Here is a 24,682-nt window from a genome sequence, read left to right on the forward strand (position 1 = left end):
GCCCGCCCTGGTCCCCAGCCAGCAGGGGGTGCCGGGGCTCACTTGAACTGGCAGAAGATGTCCGCGTATTCGGCAGAGATGCTGGACGCCTGCAGGACTGTCACACGGAAGGTGAAGGTGCTGCCCAAGCGCAGGTGGTCCAGGGCGGCGTCCAGGGGCCCGTCCAGGGCGCCTTTCTCAGGGCTGTCTAGGAGGAGGCCTTCTGGAGGCACGGCTGCAGGGGGCCGAGGGCAGAGCAACGTGGCAGCACCCCAGAGGCCTGGAGCCCGGCGTCAGGCGGGGAGCCCACGCGGTGTCCTCTCGTGGAAACGTCTCACAGCCTCCCCGGCCACAGCGGGGCGGGGGCCGTGTCCCAGTGCCCCAGGCCCCGGGGCAGGTGTGGCAACCTACCTGAGCAGGTGTTGTTGTTGACCTCATCGGCCGAGGGCCCTGCCTCCGCACCCTGGCCCTGACCTTCCACGATGCGCAGCTCCTCCTGCGAGGTCCCGGAGCGGGACATCCCCACCACGGGGCAGGACTCGGACTGGAACTGAGTGGGTTGGGGACCAGAGTCAGGGGGAGCCGGCTCCAGGTGAGGCCACTCTGGCCCACTGAGGGCCCCGGAGTCGGGTCGGGGCCTTTGTGGACCCGCGTTGCAGACCTGCCCCCGCCTAGACGGGCGCCCACCTCCCTCGGCCTCTCCTAGGCTGCCGTGGCCTGTGTGGGCTGCAGTGGGAAAGCGGGGGGGCAGTTCAGGCGGGGTGACGGGTGGCCAGGTGGGGGCAGGTTAGGAAAGAGCCAAAGAAGGAGAGGGAAGGAGCCTCCTGGCCTGTGAGCTAAGCCCGGTCTGGGGCCCTGAGCAGGACCCTCCCCCTCCTCCACCCTCTGGCCTGAGAGTAGAAAGGGGAGCCCAGGTGGAAAGCACTTTCCTCTGAGGGAGGACCGGGCCGGGGGCAGCCCGGCACCTGATGCCGAGACAGTGAGGAGGGGCCCTCTAGCTCTCAGTGGGATACTGGCAGAGGGCAAAGATGCTGGTGGAAACAGCATCCAGGAGAGCAAGCCCGAGGAGGGGACAAGGGGGATGGGGTGGAGGCATCGCGGCGTCTGGGGGTGCGCACCTGCTCTGCGTCCCGGCCCGCAGCTGAGGCCCAGGCAGGGAGAGCAGATACAGACCCCGGAGAGGCCGTGGAGAGGACAGAGACAGACCCGGTGGGTCAGGGCAAGTCAGACAGTGAGAGACAGGGGGACATGCCACGAGGCCTGGGGCTTGGAAGGAGAGGAAGGAACACAGGAGGCCCCGGGGCCCGCTGCACAGCTGCCCCCGGCGTTCGTGCTGGGCAGCCGGGCCAAACCCTTCACGGCACCTTTTCGAAATGCTGGTCATCAAAGGAGATTTTGGCGGTTCCTGACTGTCGGACGCCAGAGCCGTAATCGGGGGCCTCTTCATCAGCTGAAATGGGGACAGAGCAGACGGTCGGGGCCCAGCTCGTCCCCCAGGGGGAAGTGGCAGGGCCAGGCGGGGTCGCCAGGTGGGGGGAAGGCACAGGAGCCGGAACAGACTCTGGCCCACACGGGGGGATCCCCAGTGCCGCCCACCGCAGCCCCAGAACAAGGAGGACGCGTCCCAGGCACACCGGTCGCCCGCCTGTGCTGTCCGAGGACCCAGGCGGGGCCATATCCTCAGCACAGCCTCCTCTGATGGGGCCACAGCTCCGTGTTTTCAGAACCAGCCTTATGACCACTGCCCGTCTCCCTGAGTCCTGGCCACCCCCGCCCTCCCCCAGACTCGGCTGCACCAACAGAGCCGTACTGGGCAAGACCCCTCCGTGGGGTCCTCCTGATTTTGACTGCACCATCATCCACCCAGACCCCAGGCAGCCCCCGCTCAGCTCCCACGCCTGCTCCCCACACGCCCCCCCCACTTGCCGTCCTTCATGGCGTCCTGTGCCTTCCCACTGTTTCCCAAGGGACACCCCCGAGACCTGGCTTCCGTCAGCCTCCCCAACCCCAAATCCAGCCACCCCCCTGGGAGGCCTCTCAGATGATCCAGGGGCTCTGACCTCTTCTTCTGGGGCCCCCAGGGGGACGGGGCAAAACCCTGCTGTGCTCTCTACCCCAGCTGCCCAAGGGCCCGGGGCCGGCCCCTCCACTCGGTGCTGAGGGGTCCTGCAAGCTGACACTTGCAGGACAGGTGTGATTTCTGTGACCACCGGAGCTTTTCCAAGTGGCTCCTTCTCCATTGTAGCCACTAGACAGGGAATGTCAGGTGTGGCCCAAATACACACAGCGTCCGCCTATAAAGCAGGCCTCTCTGTGGGACCGGCTGCATCGGGGCTCCCGCTGGTCACAGAGGGCCAAGAGCTCAGGGGGACAGAGCCCCTCCAAGATGACAGGGACAGGGTCCCCCTTGAGGAATGGCTGTGGCACTAGACGTCCTTAGAATCCCCGTCCTCTGTCCTTTCCCCCATTCAGGGTCCCCGGGGGATCTCGGCACCACAGTGACATGACTGGGAAGCGCTGTAAAGAGTATCCGGAAATTACAGGCTAGTGAGAATTTGACAAAAGAATCCTAAAGGTGTAGCCAAAACTGCCTGAAGTGGCTTCAAGTGGCTTCAAGTGGCTTCAAGTGGGGTGACTCGAGACCCTTTCAGTGGCTGGAGCATTCTGGAGCAGCCCAGCCCCACCTAGTCTGGGAGGAGACAGAAGGAGGCCACGGTGGAGGGGCTGGGGGCCCGAGGGCAGAGAAGGGAGCAACGGCCATTAGAGCACGAACACTAGGCCCTCTCTGGCCTGCAGCTTTCTGGTGGCTAAGCATGCCCACATCTGTGTTCTGGAACAATCTTTCGACACTCCTATTGGGTAGGGAGCTTCAAACGGGATGCCATTTACAGGGAAGCAAACCCAGACTCCAAGGCATTCTGTGGCTCTCCTGTCCCGGGACCCCGGCCGGGGGGTGAGGGGAGGGCTCAGCGGCAAGAGGGTGTCCACCTCTGCAGGCCCACAGTGAGGGGGGTTGTGCACACCCTCTGGGGAGGAAGGCCAGCTCCAGGGAGGCCACGGGGCCCGCAAGCGGGGCACACCGGGGAGTCTGGAGAGAGGCTCTGAGGGCTGCCGTGGCCCCGGTCCGGGCCCCAGTCTGCACGCCTGTGCTGGGCTCAGAGACCGCCGGGGAGCGGCCGCTCCGCACCAGGCTGGGGTCTGGAGCCGGTCAGTCTCTGGGTCCACCTGGGGCTGTCCAATGGGAGGGAGGAGGGCCCCCGAACTGAAGCAGGTTCGGACAGCCCTGGGCTCGGCCCGCACAGTCTCCTAGGACCCCGGCTGACCTGACCCGGGAGCGTCTGGAAAGCCGGAGCGCAGAGCTGGGCAGCAGAGGCTTCTCCTGGAGCCAGCAGCCGTGTGCCGGCCGGGAGCCGGAGACACAGAGGCGGCCGGTGGCGCTCCGGCCGCTGCGTGGTGCCCACGGGGCCCTCCGCCCGGGCCGCCCCACACGCACCTGAAGTGGCCTGGACGGCCACGCGGAGGAAGCCCTTCACCTCTCCCTTCTCGCTGACGACGGCCACGCGGTGCACCAGGGGCACGGGGTACAGCAGGTTGCTCAGGTACACGAAGGCCCTGGGGGAAGCAGAGGCCAGAGGTCAGGGCCTCTCCAGCGTGCGCGCGGAGCGGCGCTGGCGGCAGCACGGCCCGGGCTCACGACACAACACTGCAAAGCAGAGCGAGGCGCAAGGCAGCCAGGGCAGCGAGCAGGCGGGACGGACACAGGGCTGTGCTGGGCGGGGGCTGGGGGGGGGGGGGTCCACGGGCCGCGGAGGACACAGGAGGAGGAGGGCGTGCGCAGGGCGGGCAGAGAGGAAGCGCGGAGCGGGGCTGGCACGGGGCGGAGCCCGCGGGGCCATACCCGCTATCAGAGCTGAGGAGGGAGGTTTCAGCCTGCTTCAAGGAGGAGGAGGACCTGGGGACCCGGCCACGCCGAGCTAGGACCTCACACTGGCACTGATGCCCGGCATCCCCCTGCCTCCCGCCTCTTTCCCAGTGACCCCTGACCTCGGGGCCCCACAGAGGGCTCCTAAGGTGGAACACAGCTCTCGGTTCCTTCTCGGACCCTTCGGGGAACACGGCGGGTGGGAGCGCACAGTGGCAGCCGACGGGGCAGCAGCCCCGGCCCACAGGGCACCGCCACCCCCAGGGCGCCCAGAGCCCTTCGCATCCCGAGCGGCTCCGCCGCGCACCCAGCGAGTGGCAGGCCAGGCCGGCGAGGGGCCACGTCACCCAGGTGTCCACCGAATTCCCGGAGCTGGCCAATGCGCAGAGGTCGCACGGGCCGCCCGGACAGAGAGGACTCTGGGAGACCCGTGCCACGCAGCTAGGTGTGCAGGCTGACGCGGAGCAAAATTCCTCCCCGGTCGGGGGCACCCGTCCCGAGGGGACACCTGACACAGGGAAGGCGGCCCACGTGGCCCATCTGGTGAGAACCCGCAGCTCCGCTCACACATCGGCGCAGGACCTGCCTCCCGCCCGGCCCTCCCCTTCCCTCCCGGCATGACCGGCATTGGGCCCAGCTCGGAGGTGCAGATTTCGATAGCCCCGGGCTTCCAGGGGGGATCTTGGGGCAGTGGGGGATCCCAGGGGAGGGGGAGAGCTTGGGCGAGGATGGGCAGGAGGTGTGGGGGAGCAGGTGTAGAGATGGGGCAAGGGAGTCCCAGGGCTTCAGCCGGGGAGAACACAGTGGGGACAGAGTGAGAGCAATAGGGGAAGTGGGGGAGGGAGGGAGGGGAGGGAAGGTCACAGTGTGAAGGCCATGTGGGTGCTGGCACCCAGATGCACGGCCCAGGGCTGAGCTGGGAGGAGGAGGAGGGGGAGGAGTGGGAGGAGAACGAGGAGGAGGACAGGGAGGAGGAGGGGGAGGAGGAGGAGGAGGGGGAGGAGGAGGAGGAGGGGGAGGAGGAGGAGGAGAACGAGGAGGAGGGGGAGGAGGAGGAGGGGGAGGAGGAGGAGGAGAACGAGGAGGAGGGGGAGGAGGGGGAGGAGGAGGAGGAGGGGGAGGAGGAGGAGGAGAACGAGGAGGAGGGGAGGAGGAGGAGGAGGGGGAGGAGGAGGAGGAGAGGTATCACCACATCCCCGACCCCTCTTAGCTTGCTTAGAGATCAGACACCACCCAGGCTGAGCCCCTTGGTCTCGCCCCGTGCCTCATTTCCTGGAGGAGCCCCTGTGACCACAGGCGTGGGGAAGGGCTGTGCCCCAGGGGCCTGATTCCAGACCCCGGAGCCCCTCTCTCGTGTGGGCTCCAGATCTTGTCCCCCCCACTCCTGCCGGACCTCTGCCTACAGAAGGTTAGAAACCTGAGCAGCGTCCTGGCTCTGCTCTCAAATGCGTCAGCTCTCCCTCAAACGTAGAGGTCCTCTGCGGAGGACCTGTCACCCAGCTGCTTCCCCCTCGGCCCCCACAGCAGCCAGACGGGGCCTGGGGTTCTGACCAGACTCCCACACACCCTCGATGCCAGCCAAGCTCCTGCCTCACCGTTAGCCCTACCGCCCAGCCACCCCCTCGGTCCCGGGGCAACCCCGGTGCTCTCCGCTCCCTCCACAAGTGAGGCCTGTCCTCCTCTCTGTTCCCAGCCCCCATGTCACGTATCTCCTCAGAGCCATCTGTCCCAACCTGCGGGGGGGCGGTCTCTGCCAAGTGTCTCTTGCTCCCTGGGCACCCCCCAGGCCAAGACAGGCACCAGCTGGAGGAAAGGGCTCACTGCCTTCCAGGGCCCGGATGTCCCGCTGGGGCAGGGGAAGCCCCTGATGGCTTTGTGGAGCCCTTCTCTTCGTCAGCAAGGTGCCCTCTCTGAGAATGCCCCAGGGGAGGGCTGTCCCAGGGGAACTCATCACTGAAAAGCATTTGTGTTGAGGACGGTGCAGGTAGGTCTGCCTGACTGCGACAGGGGCGGGGGCTCTCCTGCCCCTGGCCACCCAGCAAGACTAGGCACGGAAGCTGTCGGCAAAAGCCAGCCATGGCCCTGGTCACAAAAGGAAACCGAGACTCAGAGAGCAGAAGCCCCTTGCTTCTTGACAGGGTCTGGCCGGGGCTGGCTGGTGAGCCTCTCACAGCACTCACTTCCGGACAGGGACAGTGCTGGGCTGCCCTCCCTGGGCCCCCGGAAACCTGGCCAAGGGCCTCTGCTTGAATTTGAGGGTGCGTGAAGGGGGCGGCCACGAAAGAAAGCGCAGCCTTGAGGTCCAGAGGGGGAAGCGGAGGGAGCCCGGACCTCAGGCTGCGGGAACATGTCCCGACCCTGCTCTGCCCCCTTGACTGGGCCCCCGTCTGGCCAGCCCACCACTCTGGACACAGCTAAGGGGACCAAGCAGGACAGCCCCCAGCTGCAGGGCCCTCAAGTCAGCCCCCACCCCATCTCCCAGCGCAGGGCCCACTGCAGAAAGCCCCGTGCTGGGAGGCAGAGAGGAGGCCCCCAGGCGCCCTGGGCACAGACGCAGGGGCCACGGCCTGCCCACCCCCATCGATACTTGCCAAGGAACCAACGGGAGGGCCCTCAGAAGCGGAGGAGCACCTCCCACCGCAGGCCTGTGAGGGCACAGTGCCCGGCACCAGGGTCCTCAGCCACTATAGCCTCCGGGAAGGAGAGCTGAAGGCTGTTCCCACCCAGGCCAATTCAAAGCCAGGAGTGCCTTCCTAGAAGGCTCTGGGGACCATTCCACGGGGGCTGGCTCTGGGCTCCGGGGCCATCCAGAGTACCGCTCACAGCACCCCAGAGGTGATCCCTACCCCTTTCTGAGCTCTCAGGGTCTGTGCCCCCCTGCTTCCTGACTCTCCTCCCCTGTCCCTAACAAAGGCCAGGACAGAGGGAGACCGAGGCAGAGGGCAGGGCCGGGCCCAGGTCAGGGCAGGCATGCCCAGTCCTGGCTCTGTCCTTAGGGCCTCATGGCACAAAGCCCCTCGCCGTCTTCAGGGTGGACGCTTTCGGCCACGTTGCCAATCCACGGGCTCAAGAACCTGTAGCATCGTGCAGGTTTGAGGTTTCCCACGCGCCGGCTGGGGCTGGGCCTCTCGTGCGCCCGAGGCCACAATCACCCCGTTGGTGGGTGGAAAAGTCGTGAAGCCATCCTGGGAGCCCGTGCCTCTGAGCTCACGAGGGGCCAGCACTGACACAGCGGTGCCTCCACGGCCCCGGGCAGCACGTGTGTCCTCCTCACCCACGACGCGTCTCAGTTCAAGCACCTGCACCTTCCTCGCCTTAGAGCTGTCGGTACCCATCTCCCAGACCCAAAACTGAGGCACTAAGACAGAGGCAGAAGTGCCTCGGGCTGGGAGCTAAGGCCCCGGCTGGGGTTTAAACCCACAGGCTGGCTCCTAGCCCTACTAGGTAGACACCATCGTCCCGCCCACCAGCTCGATCGGCTAATTAACTAGTTCAACTTAGGATTTCCTGTCGGGGGCGAAAAAACATCCAAACACCCGTGGCATCAAAAACTGCCATTTCCAACTTCAAACCATTAGACAAATGCAGCCTCGATGTGCTGCCCAGGGGTGGGGGCTGCCCAGGGGTGGGGGCCTCGAGGTGCCCCCTGGTTGGAGGTGCAGGACCACACAATGAGGTCGGCCGCGGGGGTCCACGGCCACCCCTCTGCCCCTCTCCGAGCTTCGTAACCCAGCAGTGGCTAAAGCACATGCACACAGTCCCCTGGGGCACCCAGCTGGGACGCTCCCAGAAGGCAAAAGGGAGCACGGTGCCGGCCGCTGGGCCCTCTCTCCCTCCTGCCGCCCCTAATCCCCGAGACCTAATCTTGACACGGTGATGGGCACGTTCGGCCAGAAGGGACCCCTGGGGCCCAGCAGCCACCACCTAGTGGCGGCACAGCCTGGAAGGTCTCCACAAGCCAGGGCTGGAAGAGCCCACGGCCCAGGCAGAGCCCACCCTGGCCGACAGAACCCCGGACGTGAGGGAATAGGACCCTGGTACAGACGCCGGCCTCCCCCCCACAGCCCTACACGCGCCAGACGGCCCGACATCAGCGTCCGTCAGCAAAGGGGCCAGAACAGCCTCAGCACCGCCCCGCGGGCCCCGCCAGCCACGGTGCGCCGGCTGCACAGAGGGGCTCACGGCCTTGCTGGCCCGGGACACGGAGGGCCCCCAGCTGGGAGCCGAGGCACTAGCCGTGCCAGCCCAGGTGACACGATGCGGACGCGCAGCAAGTCAGAATCCTCCCACGCAGAGCCTGGAACACTCCCCTCGGACGGTCCCGCCTCACGCCGCCCCTGCCACCCGTCCCCGGGCCCTCCATCCCTGGCTGCCAGCCCCTCGCCCTCCTCTCTGGGGCTCCCTGCCCATCCAGCTACTGAAAGTGACGTTCCGGGCAGGGAGCATTCTTGGGGGAGGGGGGAACCAGAGCCCCCGGGGCCACTTTTGCTGCCTGGGTCAGCCCGTCCCACCTCCCTCCTTCACCTCGCACCCCAGACCACCAGAGGGAGAGGCCACTGGGGGGCTAACCCTGGCCGTGGGTGAGGAGCCCCCCAGCCTGGGGGGGGGGGGGCCCGTCCACAGGGGTGAGGGCACCTTGAAGCAGGCTGAAACCCGCCCGGAGAGAGAGGAGACGGCAGAGCGGCAGAGCCAGGGCTGAGTGCGGCGGGAGGGGAGGAGGCAGGGCTAAAACCACGAGGTTGGTGAGGTGCAGAGACGCATGCTGGGGCCAGGAAAGCCTTTCCAAAGGGAGACAAGAGTGGGTGCCCCAATTCTGCTTAAGCTTTGGAGAGAGAGAGCCAGCAGCTACCAGAAGGATAAAAGGAAACCAAAGATGGGGTCCTTCTCAGGGCCTGGGCCTGCACAGCTGCTGCGCGGGAGAAGCCAATTCTTGCCAAACCAAAAAGATCGGGACATTTCCAGATGAAGCCCTACACAGACCGCCCGCCGTAGGGGGGGCTGGCCTCTCGCTGACGACTTGGTTTGATTTGGTTGTTTGGTAACATCTCAGATCCACAGAAGGGGGAAAGTGTTGGAAGGACCCAGCTCTTTCTGGCTGAGACTGCAGAGCTCACACCCCGTTTCTCCCGGTGCCCTCGCTCCCCTGCGCCCTGAGCCCACGCCTACCTGACACCGGAGCCGCCCAGGGCTTTCTAGAGGCCTGCGTGGAGCCGGCCCCGGGGCTACACCCCACTCTCAGCGGAGCAGGAGGCCCAGACCCAGGGCATCTCGGAGGGTGAGAGCCCACGTGTTTATGGAGCAGGCCAGCACGCCACACCCACGGAAAGCTAGTCGAAGGACTCCACGACATGCGCCCGTGGGGAGCTGCTTCCTTCCAGGAGAAGCTGGTGGGCCTTCAGTCCAGCGTCTGCGCCCAAGGGCTCCTAGTGTGAACCCGTTATCTGGGGGCCAGCCTCGGCCTTCAGCTTCCAGTACTGGGGCTCCGAGGTCAAAACCTGCAGAAACTCCCATTGGCCTAGCCCACAAAAGCCGTCTCCGACTCAGAAAAGGCTGCTGTTGAAACCCTCTTGTGCTTTTTCTATACGTAAAATCAAAATGAGCTGAGTGCCTTACTACAGCAGCTAAGTTTCTAGATCTTTCCTTCCTCTGTTTTGCCTCCATTCCATGGGAGTAAAAAACATGAATGGCAGCTGCATTTGCCCAATCTGCCTGTGGGGTCTGGGCTTCCCCGGGGCCTCCGCTCCACCTCCTGACCTCGGCCTCCCTCTTCCATCCAGAAAGTGTAACAAGCCCTCTCTGCCGAGGGCATTTCCTCGAGGGCACAGGGCCACGTGTGCCCTCTCTCGCCATGACAGCTGGGAGGTCAGGAGGAGTGAACCGTCCTTACTCTCAGATGGAGAGAGGCTCGGGGAGAGGCAAGGTCCACCTGGGCCCCGGCTTCAGAGGCAGACCCTCCCCTGCCAGCTCTTCCTCCCCCCCCACTCCCCCCCCCCCCCCCCCGCCAGGGTGGCCTCCTTCTCCCAGCGGGGAGCTATTGGTCAATAGCAGGTCAATAGCACGAGGAGGCAGAGGGAAGTGAGGCCGCTGCAGCCAGTGGTGGGTGCACAGACGCAAACCCCCACTCTCCCAAATGCCCCCCAGCGGCCCCGCTCGGGGACTCCTCCCGGGTTCCAGGGCCTGTCTGTAGACACAGCTCCACCACACAGCGCCGGACGGCCGTGCTCCGGGAGCACCACCTCTTCTGACACTGGGGCCCGACTCTCCCTGCTGGGCACACTCCAGGATGGCCAGGAGTCCTCTCGCTCCCTCACACCCTCTGCTCGGGGGTCACGCCCTGACGGCGGTCAAATTGTGCCCGCAGCAGTGCTCCTGCGCAAAAGAGCTGGTTCCTTCCCAGCATGCCGTCCTCGACCTCACCAACCTTCCTACTAAACTGAACAGGGGGGGCCGGTCGTAAAACGGGTCCCGGCCGTCGCACAGCGCGTGCTCCGGAAAGACGTCGTCCTGCAGATCCTCCTCCTCCTCCTCCTCCTCCTCCTCCTCCTCCTCCCCCACGCTCTGCTCCTCGGCAGGCTCGGTGGCGTCGGAGTCGGGGCTCGAGAAGGTGGGGGAGGGGGTGAGAGCAGCCATGCGCTCGCTCATGCATGTGTTGAGAAGAGGGTAGCTGTTGCAGCCAGAGATGACTGAACTGAGGTTAGTGCGACAAGACAGAGAGAAGTTAACACCAGCTACTCGCGGGGACGGACAGGGCGGGGGTGGGGGCTTCTGTTTAAACCAAAACCAAACACACAGACCATCAGGAATGCTGCTTTAAAAGACACGAGAACCAAAAGTGCATCCCGTCCCCAGGCTTGGAAAGAAACCACACGTGTGCTCAGGGGAAGGTCACCGAAAGTTCTGGAAAGTAGCCACTGGCGTGATCCTCGCCAGGTGTGGCTGAGGTCGTGTGAGGACCAGGTCACTCAGCCTGACCAAGCCACACATTCACACGCGGGGACACGTGCACCCCGGCGGCCACAGCCCCGCAGCAGGTGTAGGTGGTGATACTGAGACTCCCTCCCCTTCCCGGTCCCCAAATTATAGGGCCCACTGGTCTGTGGACAGGAGTGGCTGGGGCGGGGTGCCTCGGACCCAGGAAGGACGAGGTCAGGGACGTCAAGGTGGGAAAGGGCCTCTCGATGGCTCCCTCCTCATGTCAGGGCCAGGGCCCAGCCAGGGCGCTCGGCCTTAGGAGGACGCCCACTCCCTGCCCCTACCACCTTCTCTCTCTCTCTCTCTCTCTCTCTCTCTCTCTCAGCCCAGGGAGGGAAGGAGGCGCCCACCTGCCCACCAGCCGGAACCAGGGAAAGCGGTCGTAGAAGGGGTCTCCGCCAGTCACCACGTTGTCACAGTCCTCGATGACACTGGAGGGCACCTCCGCGGCCCGGTCGTACATCTCCCGCATCAGGTCCAGGCGCTGCCTGCAGGGGAACAGGGATCACCGTGGGCCTGGGCGAGCGGCCGGCACGGCACACCTCTGCTGCTGGGGACGGCAGGCTCCACCCGGCTCCGGCCACAGTTCAGCGTCATCCGGGGTTCAGCATGGTTTGCTGACAGGCCCCGCGCGGTCCTCGCAATCTGTCAACCGTGAGCAAGGAGACCTCTAGGTGAGCATGTGCTAAACACTCTCGATGCTGGCCCAGGGACACCACGCGATCTGTGCAGGCAGGACGGGCCGGGAACTGGAGGGGAAACGGAGAGGGCTCCGGCCAGAGCCACGGCGGGGACGCTCGGGGTGGGGGATCCCGTCACAGAGCCCTGAAAGCTCAAGGGAAGGGACGGCAAATCGGTGACGGGATACAGAAACATGACACATTTCAAAAAGTATCATCCCCAGGAAAACCAACAAGTTGTGGAAGAATGGGAACGAAATCGTTTCCCGGTAGGGCTCAGTGGCGATAGGAACGGGCTCATCCCCGCCACAGCGCGGCCCCGGGGAGGGTGGGGGGCCCTGAGCGTGCGCATCTACTCGCATGAATCTTATGAGAGCGCGTGTACCTGTGTGCGCGCGCGTGCGTGCCAGCGTGCGTGTGAGCGTGTGAGCGAGCCATGCGAGAAAGGGGGCGTGCGGGCGTCTGTGAGTGTGTGAGGGTGTGTGCGGGAGTGTCTGGGTAGGACTGTGTATTTTTACAGCTTTCCTTCTCTGTATTTTAGGGTGTCGGGACATCTGTGGGGCCTTGCTGGCCGGGCCGGTCGGTTCCTGTAGACAGTGGATAAGTCCTGGGTGAGCCCACCTCTCACAAGGAAACCGAAACCACCCCTCACCCCCGCCACCCACCTGTCTGACTCACGCCAAGCCAGCACCCCCTGCCTGAAATCACCCTAGAGCCAGGGACTCGGCAGCCAGGGGCAGGCTCTGTGTGCCAAAGCCCTCCAGAGAAATTCAAACCGGACGGTCCCAGCGGTTGGCCCTGCCCTGCCCAGGGCGTGAAGACCCGCACGGAGGCCGCGGACTCGCTTGCTCTGCTCCTGTCTCCCTCCTGATGGCCTGCGCTCCCTCCCGCCCACCCTGGCTCGGCCTACGTGCAGGGGCCTCACGTCTGGGGCACCTCGAGCAGCGCTTGTTCGACTTCCCTTGGACGGCATCGCCTGCGCCTCACTCAGTCCCCTTTCTCAGGTAAGAGCCACACGTGGGGACGAGCACGCGGGGAGGGTGCAGGCGGAGCTGGAGGAGAGACGCCTCTCGCAGGGACAGCTTCGCCCCCAGCCCAGCCCCCTCAGGCCCTCCCCCGGACCCGCGTCCCTGTCTTCCCCTGGGATCCCTACAGCCCCAGGGCGGAGAGGCTTGCAGCTGCCGAGCTCTTCTGAGGACATGTCCGCCCGGCGTGCCCTGCCGGCCCCCCGCCCGCCTTCCTGCAGCACCGTCAACCTCATCCGCCCCGTCCTCCATGGAAGCGCGGGACACTTGACCGCTGCGTCCGTAGGAGGAGAACGCCGACTCTACGCTAACACTTTTGCCTTCAGTAAAAACAACTCCAGCAGGAGAGAAGCGCAGGGACGCAGGAGCGCCGCGAACCCGCACCCACCCCTGCCGCCCCCCCCCTCGCGGCCTGCCCACCACACCTGAGCTTCTCCAGCGTCCAGTAGTGGGTGGCCCCGTTCTTCTGGTCCTGGACCTCCACGGCCACGATGGTGCGCGGGAAGGGGCGCGTCTCCCGCTCTTTGGCGGCCTCTGGGGGCAGCAGGTCCGGCGGCAGTGGGGAGTACAGCGTGTCCGTGAGGAGGACGAACTGGAACTGGACCTGTGGCGGCAGGAGGCGGCCGCCCGTCAGCCCCCGGGGGTGTGCGAGCCGGGCCCCACCTCCGGGCTGCACGCCCCACAGGGTTCGCCGGAACCTTCCAGCCGGCAGCCGGAGGGGAAGCTGTACTTGCACCCCGGCTGCTCCCGGGGCAGGGAGGGTGCGCATTCGCCTGGGTCCGTCCCCGGGCCTCCCTCGCTCTGCCCACGGCTGTACGGGGCCCGGGTTGTGGGCGGCCGGGTGGGGGCCCACCTTCTTCTTGAGCTCCACGCTGATGGCATTGGCCTCTTTGAGGAAGATGGCGTTGCCCCACAGCAGGTCCCGCAGAGACGTGAACTGGTACCACTTCCACTTCCGGAAGGCCCACAGCGCCAGCTCACACTCCCTCTCCGTCCACTGGACTGCGGGGACAGGCACGTGCGGTCGTCACGGAAATGCCACCTTACCCCACTCTGGCCCGGGGCCCCCACTTCTGCACTAACTGTCTCGGGCTCTTGGAGGGAAGGAAACCCACAGAGGGATCCGCCCCGGGGGGCGGCCTGAAGGCTCCATGTGCCCCAGAGGGGCTGACCAGAACCGGACATTCTGAGAGTCAGAGAAGCCCAGAGGGGCTGGGGGCGGGGGGAGGGAGCAGCATTGGGGCCACGTGCTCACAGGACAGCAAGAGAGCACAGTGACCTCCCACCCTGTCCCAGCTCACACACCTTTGTCTACTGTGTCCCCAAGAGAAAGGGAGCAGGGACACCAGGAGGGGCCTGTCCAGGCTCCCAGGCTCCGCCCCTCTCATCCAGGGCTCCTGCCCCGAGGGAAGATGATTCCAGGCAACAGGAGGCCAAGGTCACATCTACACAAAGGTGCTGACCAGAGGGGTCGAGCTGGACGCGCATCCTGTGCCTGACTCCACCCCATCTGCCCTGCCTGTGGGCCGCCCTCGTGCCCCACAGCAATGTGAGGTCCTCCCCCTGCCACAGGGGGGGCTGCCCAAGCCGATGCTTGGAAAGGGGGTCCTGAGGTGAGGAGCGGTGACCTAGTCCTGGGAAAGAGCACCAGCCTGTGCAGGCGGGACACACGGCAGGGCGGACGAGCAGACACCACACCCTGCCCGCACCGTGCTCCCCACCACCTGGGCCATTCCTGCCATAACCTGCGTGCGCGAGCACACGCCTGTGTGAACACACTGCACGAGCACACGCCTGCGCTTTCCCGCTGCAGCGCAGCCTCCCCCAAATCCTGCCTCCGTGGGTGCTTCCCGGGGACAAGGAGGCCTCGCTCCCTGAGGGGCGGGGCGGGCCGGGGACCCCGAGGGCAAAGGCGCCGACCAGGCGCCTGGGGGCTCCTCGTGCCCAAGACCCCGCCCGGCCCCGGCCCAGAGGCTGCCCTCCCCCCCCCCCCCGAGCCTCTCACCCTCGTCCTCCGGCTCCTCGTCCTCCTCGTTCGCTTCAGAGAAGCACCTGGAGCCCATCTGCTTCTGCAGGGCCTCCAGCTTGCTCTCGTAGTCCTGGCCACGGAGGGAGGAGTGTGGGCCCACGTGGAGGCCGGGCCCCTTCACGCCCCGCCCCCGGGCCTGACCCCTTCAGGCTCCCCCACCCCCGGCCCGGGCCCTTCATGCACCCCCCTCCCGGCCGCCGCCCAGGCCGGGCCCGGCGGCGGGCGGGCCGCCCTCACCAGCCTCTGCTGCTCCAGCAGGTAGGTGGCCTCCTCTCGCTCACGGCGGTACTGGTCCTCCAGCTCCTGGAGCCTGCGGGAGGGGGAGCGGGAGCGGGCTCGGGTGAGCGGGTGAGCGGGCGCAGCGTGGGGGTGGAAGGGGATGGAGCGCGGCAGGGGAAGAGGGGGCGCGGTGACCCGCAGCCTCGGGCCTCACCTCTGCTCCATCTCCTGCTTCATGTCGATGCCCTGCTTCTCCAGCAGCTCGCGCTGCGCGAAGGCCCAGTCCACGGGCTCAGCGGGCGTCTCTGCGCAGGGCGTGCGCTCGCGCTCCTGCCGTGCCTGCTCGGGGTGGTTGAACCGGAACACGTGGCTCTTCCCCATGATGATGCGGTTTCCTGGGGGACAGAAGCAAGGCCGGCCATCAGGGGGTAGCCTGTGGCCTTGGGGGTGGCCTCAAGGGGTCAGGGCGGGAAGACGGGAAAAGTGGAGCACGGGCAGGTCCCCCAGGCTGGCCCGCCCCAGGGAGGGCCACCAGGAGCCACCCGGCTCGGCTCCGGACCAGCAGCCACCTACCCCGTGGCCGGGACCTGACTCTCTCCCCAGACCCACCCCCTCACCACCCCCACCCCCCCCAATATACAGCAGCCAGTGATGTTTGCAAAACAGTCCTGGGGATTTCTCCAACGTGCGGTCCTGCGCACAGCCCACACGTCACCCCCAGGCCAGCCTGGTCTCCTGCCCCCAGGCCCTGGCCCTGGCCACTCCTCCACACCTGTGGGCTGTGTGTGCCCCCACCCCCACCCTGCAGGATGCTGCAGCACGGGCTCACGGGCCCTTCCCCTCAGTACCCACCTCGATGGAAGCAGGGCAGGGGCCAGGGCCCCCCGTCTGTATGTGCCCAGGGCCAGGGTCCCCCGGTCTGCAGGACCCTCCAGGCAGACACGTCCACCAGGGCTGTAGCACCCACCGTCTTGGACAGTCCTGCCTACAAGGGCTCTTTGGACAGCCTAGTTTCCTTCTGACTCAGGGCCCACGGAGCAGGCTCAGCTCCTGCCACACCAGCCCCTGTCTGCTGGTGAGTCCTCCCTAATGCCTCCCTCAGCTCCTCCCCCACCACCTTGGCCAGCCACCCTCATTTAGTCACCCTCACTTGTCCTCCCTGCCCTGGGGCCCAGGTACCAGGAAGGAGACACCGAGCTGAGGCCTACCCTCCTGAGTGCGTGGACCCCAGGCCTAGTCCCGAAACTGCAGGGGAGAAAGAGACACCTGTCTCCAGGGCCTCCATACCTGACCGCAGGATGCTGGGCTCCGTGACTTTCTTGCCATTGACATATGTGTCTGCCCCCTCACAGGGTTCCAAGGTCACCACGGCTACATGACAGAGATGGGGAGAGCAGAGAGTGAGGGACTGTCATCCTGAGTGGCCATGCCCTCTGTCCGCATGCAGGGCTCGGCTCAACTGGCTACCCAGGTGTGGCCCGCATCAGGCCTCTCTCATCCCTGCTAGCTGCAAAGCCTGATGGCCACCAGACAATACATCGTGTGGGCCCTGGAGAAGCCAGAGGAGGGCTACACCCCATACAACAGGTGAGGGTGACGCCCGATGGGGAGGTGCCTTTGCCCCAGTCAGAGAACCAGGTGGGCACGGACGGGAACCCGTGGCTAGTGTGTCCCCAGGGGTCCCAGGGGTCCCAGAGCCCCCTAGAGCTTTGTGCCCATCCCAAAGAGGAGGGCAGGCGTTGGAGACAGAATTCTGTCCCCAACCCTGCTCAAGGCCATTGCCCTGAGGTGACTGGCAGGCAGGCTGGGGACACGGACAGATGGCCGCGCCACAGCCAACAGGAGAGTGCGGTGTAAAAATAGTCCTCCAGCCCGGATGGAGGTTCATTCCTCACGGCTCCCCATTCTCCTGCCCACGGAGACCCCCAGACCGCTCGCGGCGTGGGGAGGGAGCCCCCCGCATCCACAGCCGAGCCCTCAGAACACCGTTGTAACGGAAGGGCTTTGCCGGGACAGACGAAGGAGTGAGGGCTGACCCACAGCCCTGCTCGGGCCTGACAGTCAGTGGCGCCAGAGCAGAGGTGGGGACTGACGGGCAGAGGTACCTTCGCTGCCGCCCCGGGAGTCGCTCCGGAAGACACAGTGCTCCTCCTTGATGAAGTGCCCACTCAGGACAATGTCCTGCCGCCTCTCCGCATCTTCCCGGCCCACCCTGGGGAGGGGCGGGGGACGTCAGCACCGGCAGGACCCAGCGCACCCGTGCCGCCACCCGCTGGCCTGCCCACGCATCCCCACGGGGATGCCCCAAGCGCCGCCCCGCCCGGGAGAGCCACGTAGCCCGGGGTGGCCTTCGGCATTGCCTCCAGCAGCCATCGCGGGGGACAGCAATGCTGCAGCACATACCCAGGCTTGGCGGCCTCTCTGCCAGGGAGCCTGCCCCACCCTGACGACCCCCACCTGGTGATCCCGTCCTTGATGTAGTACAGGAGGCACTCGGACATCAGCGGGTCCTCATTCAGGTTGACGAGATGTGGTGTCTGGGGGGAGAGGAGGGTCACCTCTCCTGGGGAGGCGCCAGGGCCCAGCACTGGCGCGCACCTGACCTGTCTCTCCTCAGGTGCCAGACCGCCACCAGCCTAGGCCTGGCCTCCCGGGGACACAGCGTCCTCCCGGCCTGGCTCCCGTGAGGAGCCCAGGGAGCTCAGAACCAGGCAGTAGGCGCTTAGGGGAGCTGGGAACCTAGGGGTTCTGAGGGCTGTGGCGGGCCCTCAGATGTGCAGGGCGCAGGCCGAGTCCCGCGGGGCCCGTGGCACCAGGCTCTGGGTCTGTTGCTCCACCCTACAAGGGGGCTACAGGCCCTCAATGCAACTGAAGTGCCCAGGAGCTGAGGTCCCAGCGGATCTGAGAGTCCAGAAGGATTAGGACACTAGCCAGGGAGGGATCTGGCCTGGGGGCTTGGAGCACAGCTTGTAAAGGAAGTCCCTGCTGAACCACCCAGCTCGGAGCCGCTCTCCTGTCCACGGGCCTACCAAAGGCGACCAGCACCCGCCAGCTGCCCTGCCCTCCGCAACCTGCCTCCCTCCCAGGGCACTGGGGCCCTAGACATGCTTCCTGAGCTCAGGAACGCCACCCCTGACTGTGTCCCAGGCCAGGGTCCTGCAACATGGTGGAGGCTGGGACAGCTTCCTCGGTTTCCCGCTTGGCACCTTGGCATAAACCGCCTCCACTTTAAGCTATACATCCCACGATGCACCACCAACGCTCCTGTGCGGGGCTGTGAAGTCCTGGTCATCAGACACTGGGGACAGCGGTCCCCAACCGCCCTCTCTCCCAAGCAAGGGGAACGGTGCTCGCCCTGCAGGGCTGAGTAGAGGGGTCCAGCTGGCACGGGCACTTCCCCAGAGTCCCAGGAATGCTGCCCTTCTCAGAAGGAGGTGTCCTCGGCGGTCCCTAGGGCCATTCTCCCACTCCTGGGCAGTGCCCAGATCCGGGGCCACCAACCAAAGGCACCAGGGTGCCAAGTGTCCCAAGAGCACCTGCTCCCACAGCCCCAGGGTACACCCCACCCTCCGGGAAGGGGCAAGTTTCCCCAGGAAAACTCAAGGCCTCTCCAGAAGGCACATGAAGCAGGGTGTGACCTGCTTCTCAGCCTGCCCCGAGTCCTTGCAAGCACTCCCACCCCCGCCTCTGAGCCTCAGCACTGCTCCCCCCACCCCACCCCCAGCCTGGAGCGCACGAAGGCGGAAGAAGCCCGAGGAGCCTGTCCCTGTCCCCAAGGAGCGGACATCTGGCCGATGCACGCATCACACCATCGTCCACACATCTCTTCCCACAGGGTCCTCGACGGCACCGTGGGGGCTCCATGTGTGTCTGGCTTTGGGCATTGGTGGCACAGAGCACCTGCCGTCCCAGACAGAGCCAGGGTGAGGGGCCAGCCACACGAAGATGCTCCCAGGAAGGCGGGCAGGAGCTTCCTCACTAACAAAGTATCGAGGGCAGGGCCCAGAGAGTCCGGAGCTGTGGTCAGAACACACGGCCACCACCTCCTTGGAGACTCCCCGGCTTAGAACATAGTTCCTGAGGGCTCGAGGCTCTGGCACTCTTTGGGGTGGGTGGGGGGCCTGGTCCTAGAATTATCAGAGACAACTTCTCCCCAAACGCTCGTGCTGTGCCCCACCTGAGCTACTGAGGAGGACAGTGCTCTGGAGGCCCCCCTAGTGACGGGGCCAGGTCCTGTGAGCGAGGTGGGCCCGGGCGGGAGAAGACTTGAGTGCCAGCTGGGATAGCCAGACCTGACTTTGGCTGAGCTCCACGAGGGTGTCTCCCACGCTGGGGAGGTGTGGTTGTGGCCGAGCGTGGCCCCCGGTGCCTGGACCTGTCCCCTCTCCTCCCAGAGGAGCTGACACCTCACAAAGGGCTGTGGGCCGCCCGGCCCTGTCCCAGTCAGGGCTGCACCCCAGAGCTAGAAAGAGCACCTACCTTTTTTGGAGAAAACACACCCAATGTGCCGCCGTCCTCCCTCATGGCCACGCCCATCTCGGCCAGCAGTGCTTCCCTGTGGGGACGGTGTCTGGGTCAGCTCGAGCCTCGAGGCCGCGGGACCTGCCTGGCCCCCAACCGACCAGTCGGCCGTGGGCTCTGGCCACTCGGCCCGAGGCGGAGCCCGGGTGGCGTCCCATCCGGTCAGAGAGTGGAGGTGTCCAGCTGGAGGGACTGGTCTCCTGATCAGGGATCAGGTCGGTGGGGCCACTGGTGACGGGGCAAGAGTCACTGGGTGAGAGGGCATGGCCACCCCCAGGAGCGGGGGCCCGGGCTGGAGCGCTGGAGTCCTCGGTTTCCCCGCCACCCACCTCTCCATCCGGATGGCTTCCGTCCGCCGCAGCTTCTCCTCCCAGGTCTCGTTGAGCTCGGCTATGATCTTCTCCGTCTCCTGGGCAGCGGGAAAGAGCACAGTGAGGTGAGGGACCTGTGCCAGGAGCGGAGGCCAGGTGGAAGGGCACCGAGACCCCAGTCCCCAGTCTGGTCAGGCGGCACAATGCCTGAAAGGTCAGGGTGAAGGGCTGAGGAGCTAACGTGTCCAAGGACACGAGTCTCTCCCGTGGACGCAGCCAGACAGTAGAGGAAACGGCAAAATAAACCTGGAGGGAGAGAAACGCACACATACGAGGACACTGAGAGACACGTGGGGACCCTGGGAGACACGCAGGACGCTGAGAGACAAGCAGGGATGCTGAGAGACGTGGGGACACCGAGAGATACGCGGGGACCCTGAGAGATACCTGGGACATGGGGACCCTGAGAGACACGTGGGGACCCTGGGAGACACGCGGGGACCCTGGGAGACACGCGGGGACCCTGGGAGACATGTGGGGACACTGAGAGATATGTGGGACCCTGGGAGACACGTGGGGACACCGAGAGATACCTGGGACACAGGAGACACACAGGGACCCTGGGATACACATGGGGACCCTGGGAGACATGTGGGGACACCGAGAGATACGCGGGGACCCTGAGAGATACCTGGGACACGGGGAAGCACACGGGGACCCTGAGAGACACATGGGGACGCTGGGAGACACGCGGGGACCCTGGGAGACACGCGGGGACCCTGGGAGACACGCGGGGACACTGGGAGACATGTGGGGACACTGAGAAATATGTGGGACCCTGGGAGACACGTGGGGACACCGAGAGATACCTGGGACACGGGAGACACACAGGGACCCTGGGAGACACATGGGGACCCTGGGAGACATGCGGGGACACTGGGAGACATGTGGGGACACTGAGAGATATGTGGGACCCTGGGAGACACGTGGGGACACCGAGAGATACCTGGGACACGGGAGACACACAGGGACCCTGGGAGACACATGGGGACCCTGGGAGACACGTGGGGACACTGAGAGACATGTGGGGACCCTGGGAGACACGTGGGGACCCTGGGAGACAAGCAGGGATGCTGAGAGACATGTGGGGACACTGAGAGATACCTGGGACATGGGGAAGCACACGGGGACCCTGAGAGACACGTGGGGACCCTGGGAGACACGCGGGGACCCTGGGAGACAAGCAGGGATGCTGAGAGACATGTGGGGACACTGAGAGATACCTGGGACATGGGGAAGCACACGGGGACCCTGAGAGACACGTGGGGACCCTGAGAGACACGTGGGGACCCTGGGAGACACGTGGGGACCCTGGGAGACAAGCAGGGATGCTGAGAGACGTGGGGACACTGAGAGATACCTGGGACATGGGGAAGCACACGGGGACCCTGAGAGACACATGGGGACGCTGGGAGACACGCGGGGACCCTGGGAGACACGCGGGGACCCTGGGAGACACACGGGGACACTGGGAGACATGTGGGGACACTGAGAAATATGTGGGACCCTGGGAGACACGTGGGGACACCGAGAGATACCTGGGACACGGGAGACACACAGGGACCCTGGGAGACACATGGGGACCCTGGGAGACACGCGGGGACCCTGGGAGACACACGGGGACACTGGGAGACATGTGGGGACACTGAGAGATATGTGGGACCCTGGGAGACACATGGGGACCCTGAGAGACACGTGGGGACCCTGGGAGACACGCGGGGACCCTGGGAGACAAGCAGGGATGCTGAGAGACATGTGGGGACACTGAGAGATACCTGGGACATGGGGAAGCACACGGGGACCCTGAGAGACACGTGGGGACCCTGGGAGACACGTGGGGACCCTGGGAGACAAGCAGGGATGCTGAGAGACGTGGGGACACTGAGAGATACCTGGGACATGGGGAAGCACACGGGGACCCTGAGAGACACATGGGGACCCTGGGAGACACGCGGGGACCCTGGGAGACAAGCAGGGATGCTGAGAGACATGTGGGGACACTGAGAGATACCTGGGACATGGGGAAGCACACGGGGACCCTGAGAGACACGTGGGGACCCTGGGAGACACGCGGGGACCCTGGGAGACACGCGGGGACCCTGGGAGACACACGGGGACACTGGGAGACATGTGGGGACACTGAGAGACATGTGGGACCCTGGGAGACACGTGGGGACACCGAGAGATACCTGGGACACGGGAGACACACAGGGACCCTGGGAGACACATGGGGACCCTGGGAGACACGTGGGGACACTGAGAGACATGTGGGGACCCTGGGAGACACGTGGGGACACTGAGAGACACAGTGGACCCTGGGAGACACGCGGGGGCACTGGGAGACACACGGGGACCCTGGGAGACACACGGGGATACTGGGAGACACATGGGGACACTGAGAGACATGTGGGACCCTGGGACACTGAGAAACTGATTCCGAGGCACAGGTGACCCTCAGCCGCTGCCAGGACAGGGGACGAGCACTTCCGACATCCGCACCAGCTCCCCGTTACCTTCCCAGCTGCCCCCCCGGTGGGCAGCCTGCCCCACCCGTGCCCCACGCCAGCCACGGTCCAGCCTCCGTCCAGCCTCCGTGCTTCTGTCTCCGAGGCCTGGACCCCCCCAGCCCCACACAGCCCGGCACCCCAGTCATCCGCTGACGGAACGCCAATAAACGAAAAGGCAGCCCGCCCGCCGCTGGGCCGCTGTGGGCCAGGGGAACACTCCGAGCAGGTGTGAGCACAGAACCCCCAGGACCCGCGCCCGCCCTGCTCAGCAGGCGGGGACCCCTCGGTGCTGGGCGCCGGTGGGGGCACCGGGGGTGGGGCCCAGACTCCGTCTGCACCCATCCGTGCGGCCGCTCCGCCTCCAAGCCGGCCCACCCCGCGCCGTTAGCACGGCCGTGCCAGCGGGAGAGGTCCCGGGCCCACCCCCCCGTCCCCGCCCCGGGGGTGGCGTCCCCGCCGGCCGAGCCCTCACCTTCAGCCTCTCGATGGCCTCCTCGCTGCCTGGGGCGAACAGCATGCGCTCGTGCAGGCTGGACACGGAGGCGGCGCGGCTGGACAGGGCCGAGAGCGAGGACGAGGGGCTCATGCCCACCAGGGTGTTGGTCACTGTGGAGAGATTGTCAGGGGCTGGACTCAACTCCGCCCCGCCACGGTTACGGTTATTGTTCTCAAGGTCGGACACGTCTATGGGAGGAAGGGAAGGAGAGGGCGGGCAGACAGACGGGAGGGAGAGAAAAGAAAGACCAAGTTGGGAAAAAGCAAGAGGCAGGTGAAGAGAGGCAGGAAACAGACATGGCCGGCGGGTGCAGCCTGGGGCCCAGCGCCGCACAAGCACATGCAAGGCTGCCCACCACCTCCCGCCAGGGCGCAGCCCCCCGAGCCCGCCCACCACCCCGGCACCCGCTCGAGCGCCTCTACCCTCCGCACCTGCCCGGCCCTGAGGCCCGTCTGCTTTCCCTGCGCCTGCTCCCAGGCCGCCCGGCGGCCTCTGTCCGGGAGCGGCCTCCCCGCACCCCCCACCCCATCCACCACCCTGTGCTGTCGCTGTCCTGCGGCCTTCCTACGCCCGGGGCCCCGACACCAGTCCTCATCCTCCCTGCCATGGGCGCCCACCCCTGGCACCCATCACCCGCCTGGTCGGCCATGCACCCCCCAGCTGCGAGGACTGCGCTGTGCTAACTGTCCAGCCCCACCGGGCACAGGAATCTGCCCCGAGAACACCCTGGAGGAGAGGTGAACTGGGAACCCCCTAGGGAGCACGTTACTCCTGCACCCCGAAGAGCCTGCTCTGGGACCAGGGTCTCCTGGCACTGGGGTGCCCAGAGAGCCCGAGGCCTGGGATTTGAGCTAGGCCACCCCTGGTACGGGAGATGCCCAGAGCCCTCCTGGCAGAAGCAGACACACAGCAGAGCAGCGGCAAACATAGGACAGCACGGGGCGCTGGGGCAACCGAGGGCACCCTGCGGCCCCTGGATCGGGGAGGCACCAAACCACATGTCCATGCCGCAGGGAGCCAGGCCCAAGGCCAGAAGGGCACACGGGCGCTTCCAGGGGAAGGTGTGTGCGGTGTGGTCTGGGGGAGGCCGGAGCTGGGAGCCAGGGGACAGGCCCCGGGCCTCGGCAGGCCCTCCAGCTCTCCCAGCCCTCCGGTGCCAGCTAACATTCCGAGCTCGCCAGGCCTCTGGCACTGCGGGGCGCTTGGACAGGCCGAGTTCAGTCACTTCCGGCCTGGCAGGGCCTCGACTGCACCAGGCCTCCCTGTGGCCTCAGTTTCCCACACAGACACGGGACTGAACCCGGAACGCAGGCTCACAAGGCAGCATGGCCTGCATCCACCTAGAGGGCGTCTGCGAACAAGACAGCTGTTGTCCCCAGCCCCTGAAAGAGGGGAAGGCAGAGGAGGGCTGGGCGGGCCCCTCCCCGCCATGCTGCCCTACACCCCGCCGTGCTGCCCTACGCCCCACCGAGCAGGCACAGAAGCGGGGATGCAGAGAGCAGTGAGGGGGATACACACATTTGGGTCCTCCGGGCACAGTGTTGGCTATGGGGAGGGGAGGCGTGGGGGAGGAGGAGAGACAGAGAAACAGAAGAACAGGTTTGTCTCCAGAGGGTCTGAGGCACGCCGGTCGCAGGCCGGGCCTCCGACAGGGTGGCGGGGGTCTTCGGGGGACGCACGGAGACCGCTGCAACCCCCCGCGCCCATGGCCTGCCCATGTGGCTTCCGGGAAAAACGTCCGTGGCCTGCCTGGGCCAGCTCCAAACCCGAACCATGCAGTCCACCCGGGTCGAGGACAGAAACCCCAGCCTCCCGCCAGGGGGGGGGGGGCTCGCACAGGGACTCAGAGCGGGGCTAGGATTCCGGTGGCAAGGCCACAAAGGCCGCCTGACCGGTCCCGGCCGGGCCGCAGCCAGCGAGCGGGTGGCCGTCCCCAGGAGGGAGGCCACTCTGGCCCGGCT

General features: G+C 66.2%; 1 protein-coding gene across 24 annotated transcripts in view; it reads right to left on the bottom strand.

The window, feature by feature from the left end:
- The window catches only part of KIF1A (kinesin family member 1A), a 100,706-nt gene that overhangs the window by 26,331 nt on the left and 49,693 nt on the right, over positions 1-24,682 (bottom strand). For 5 of the 24 annotated variants that reach the window (XM_086720143.1, XM_086720147.1, XM_086720146.1 and 2 more), the window contains exons 14-31: positions 24,240-24,266; positions 22,698-22,909; positions 19,677-19,756; positions 19,306-19,381; positions 17,284-17,363; positions 16,932-17,038; positions 16,114-16,197; positions 15,041-15,221; positions 14,845-14,917; positions 14,584-14,677; positions 13,432-13,580; positions 13,004-13,182; positions 11,224-11,361; positions 10,323-10,589; positions 3,473-3,591; positions 1,344-1,429; positions 391-529; positions 43-214 (exon numbers count right to left, since the gene is read on the bottom strand). In XM_086720143.1, the coding sequence (XP_086576269.1) occupies positions 43-214; positions 391-529; positions 1,344-1,429; positions 3,473-3,591; positions 10,323-10,589; positions 11,224-11,361; positions 13,004-13,182; positions 13,432-13,580; positions 14,584-14,677; positions 14,845-14,917; positions 15,041-15,221; positions 16,114-16,197; positions 16,932-17,038; positions 17,284-17,363; positions 19,306-19,381; positions 19,677-19,756; positions 22,698-22,909; positions 24,240-24,266 (2,263 nt within the window). The remainder of the gene's footprint in view (positions 1-42; positions 215-390; positions 530-1,343; positions 1,430-3,472; positions 3,592-10,322; positions 10,590-11,223; positions 11,362-13,003; positions 13,183-13,431; positions 13,581-14,583; positions 14,678-14,844; positions 14,918-15,040; positions 15,222-16,113; positions 16,198-16,931; positions 17,039-17,283; positions 17,364-19,305; positions 19,382-19,676; positions 19,757-22,697; positions 22,910-24,239; positions 24,267-24,682) is intronic. The other 19 variants (XM_086720157.1, XM_086720156.1, XM_086720155.1 and 16 more) reach the window with 7 other exon arrangements.

Source organism: Puma concolor, chromosome C1 (genome assembly GCF_028749965.1).
Source record: "Puma concolor isolate L17-30 chromosome C1, mPumCon1.1.hap2, whole genome shotgun sequence".
Classification (NCBI taxonomy): domain Eukaryota; kingdom Metazoa; phylum Chordata; class Mammalia; order Carnivora; family Felidae; genus Puma; species Puma concolor.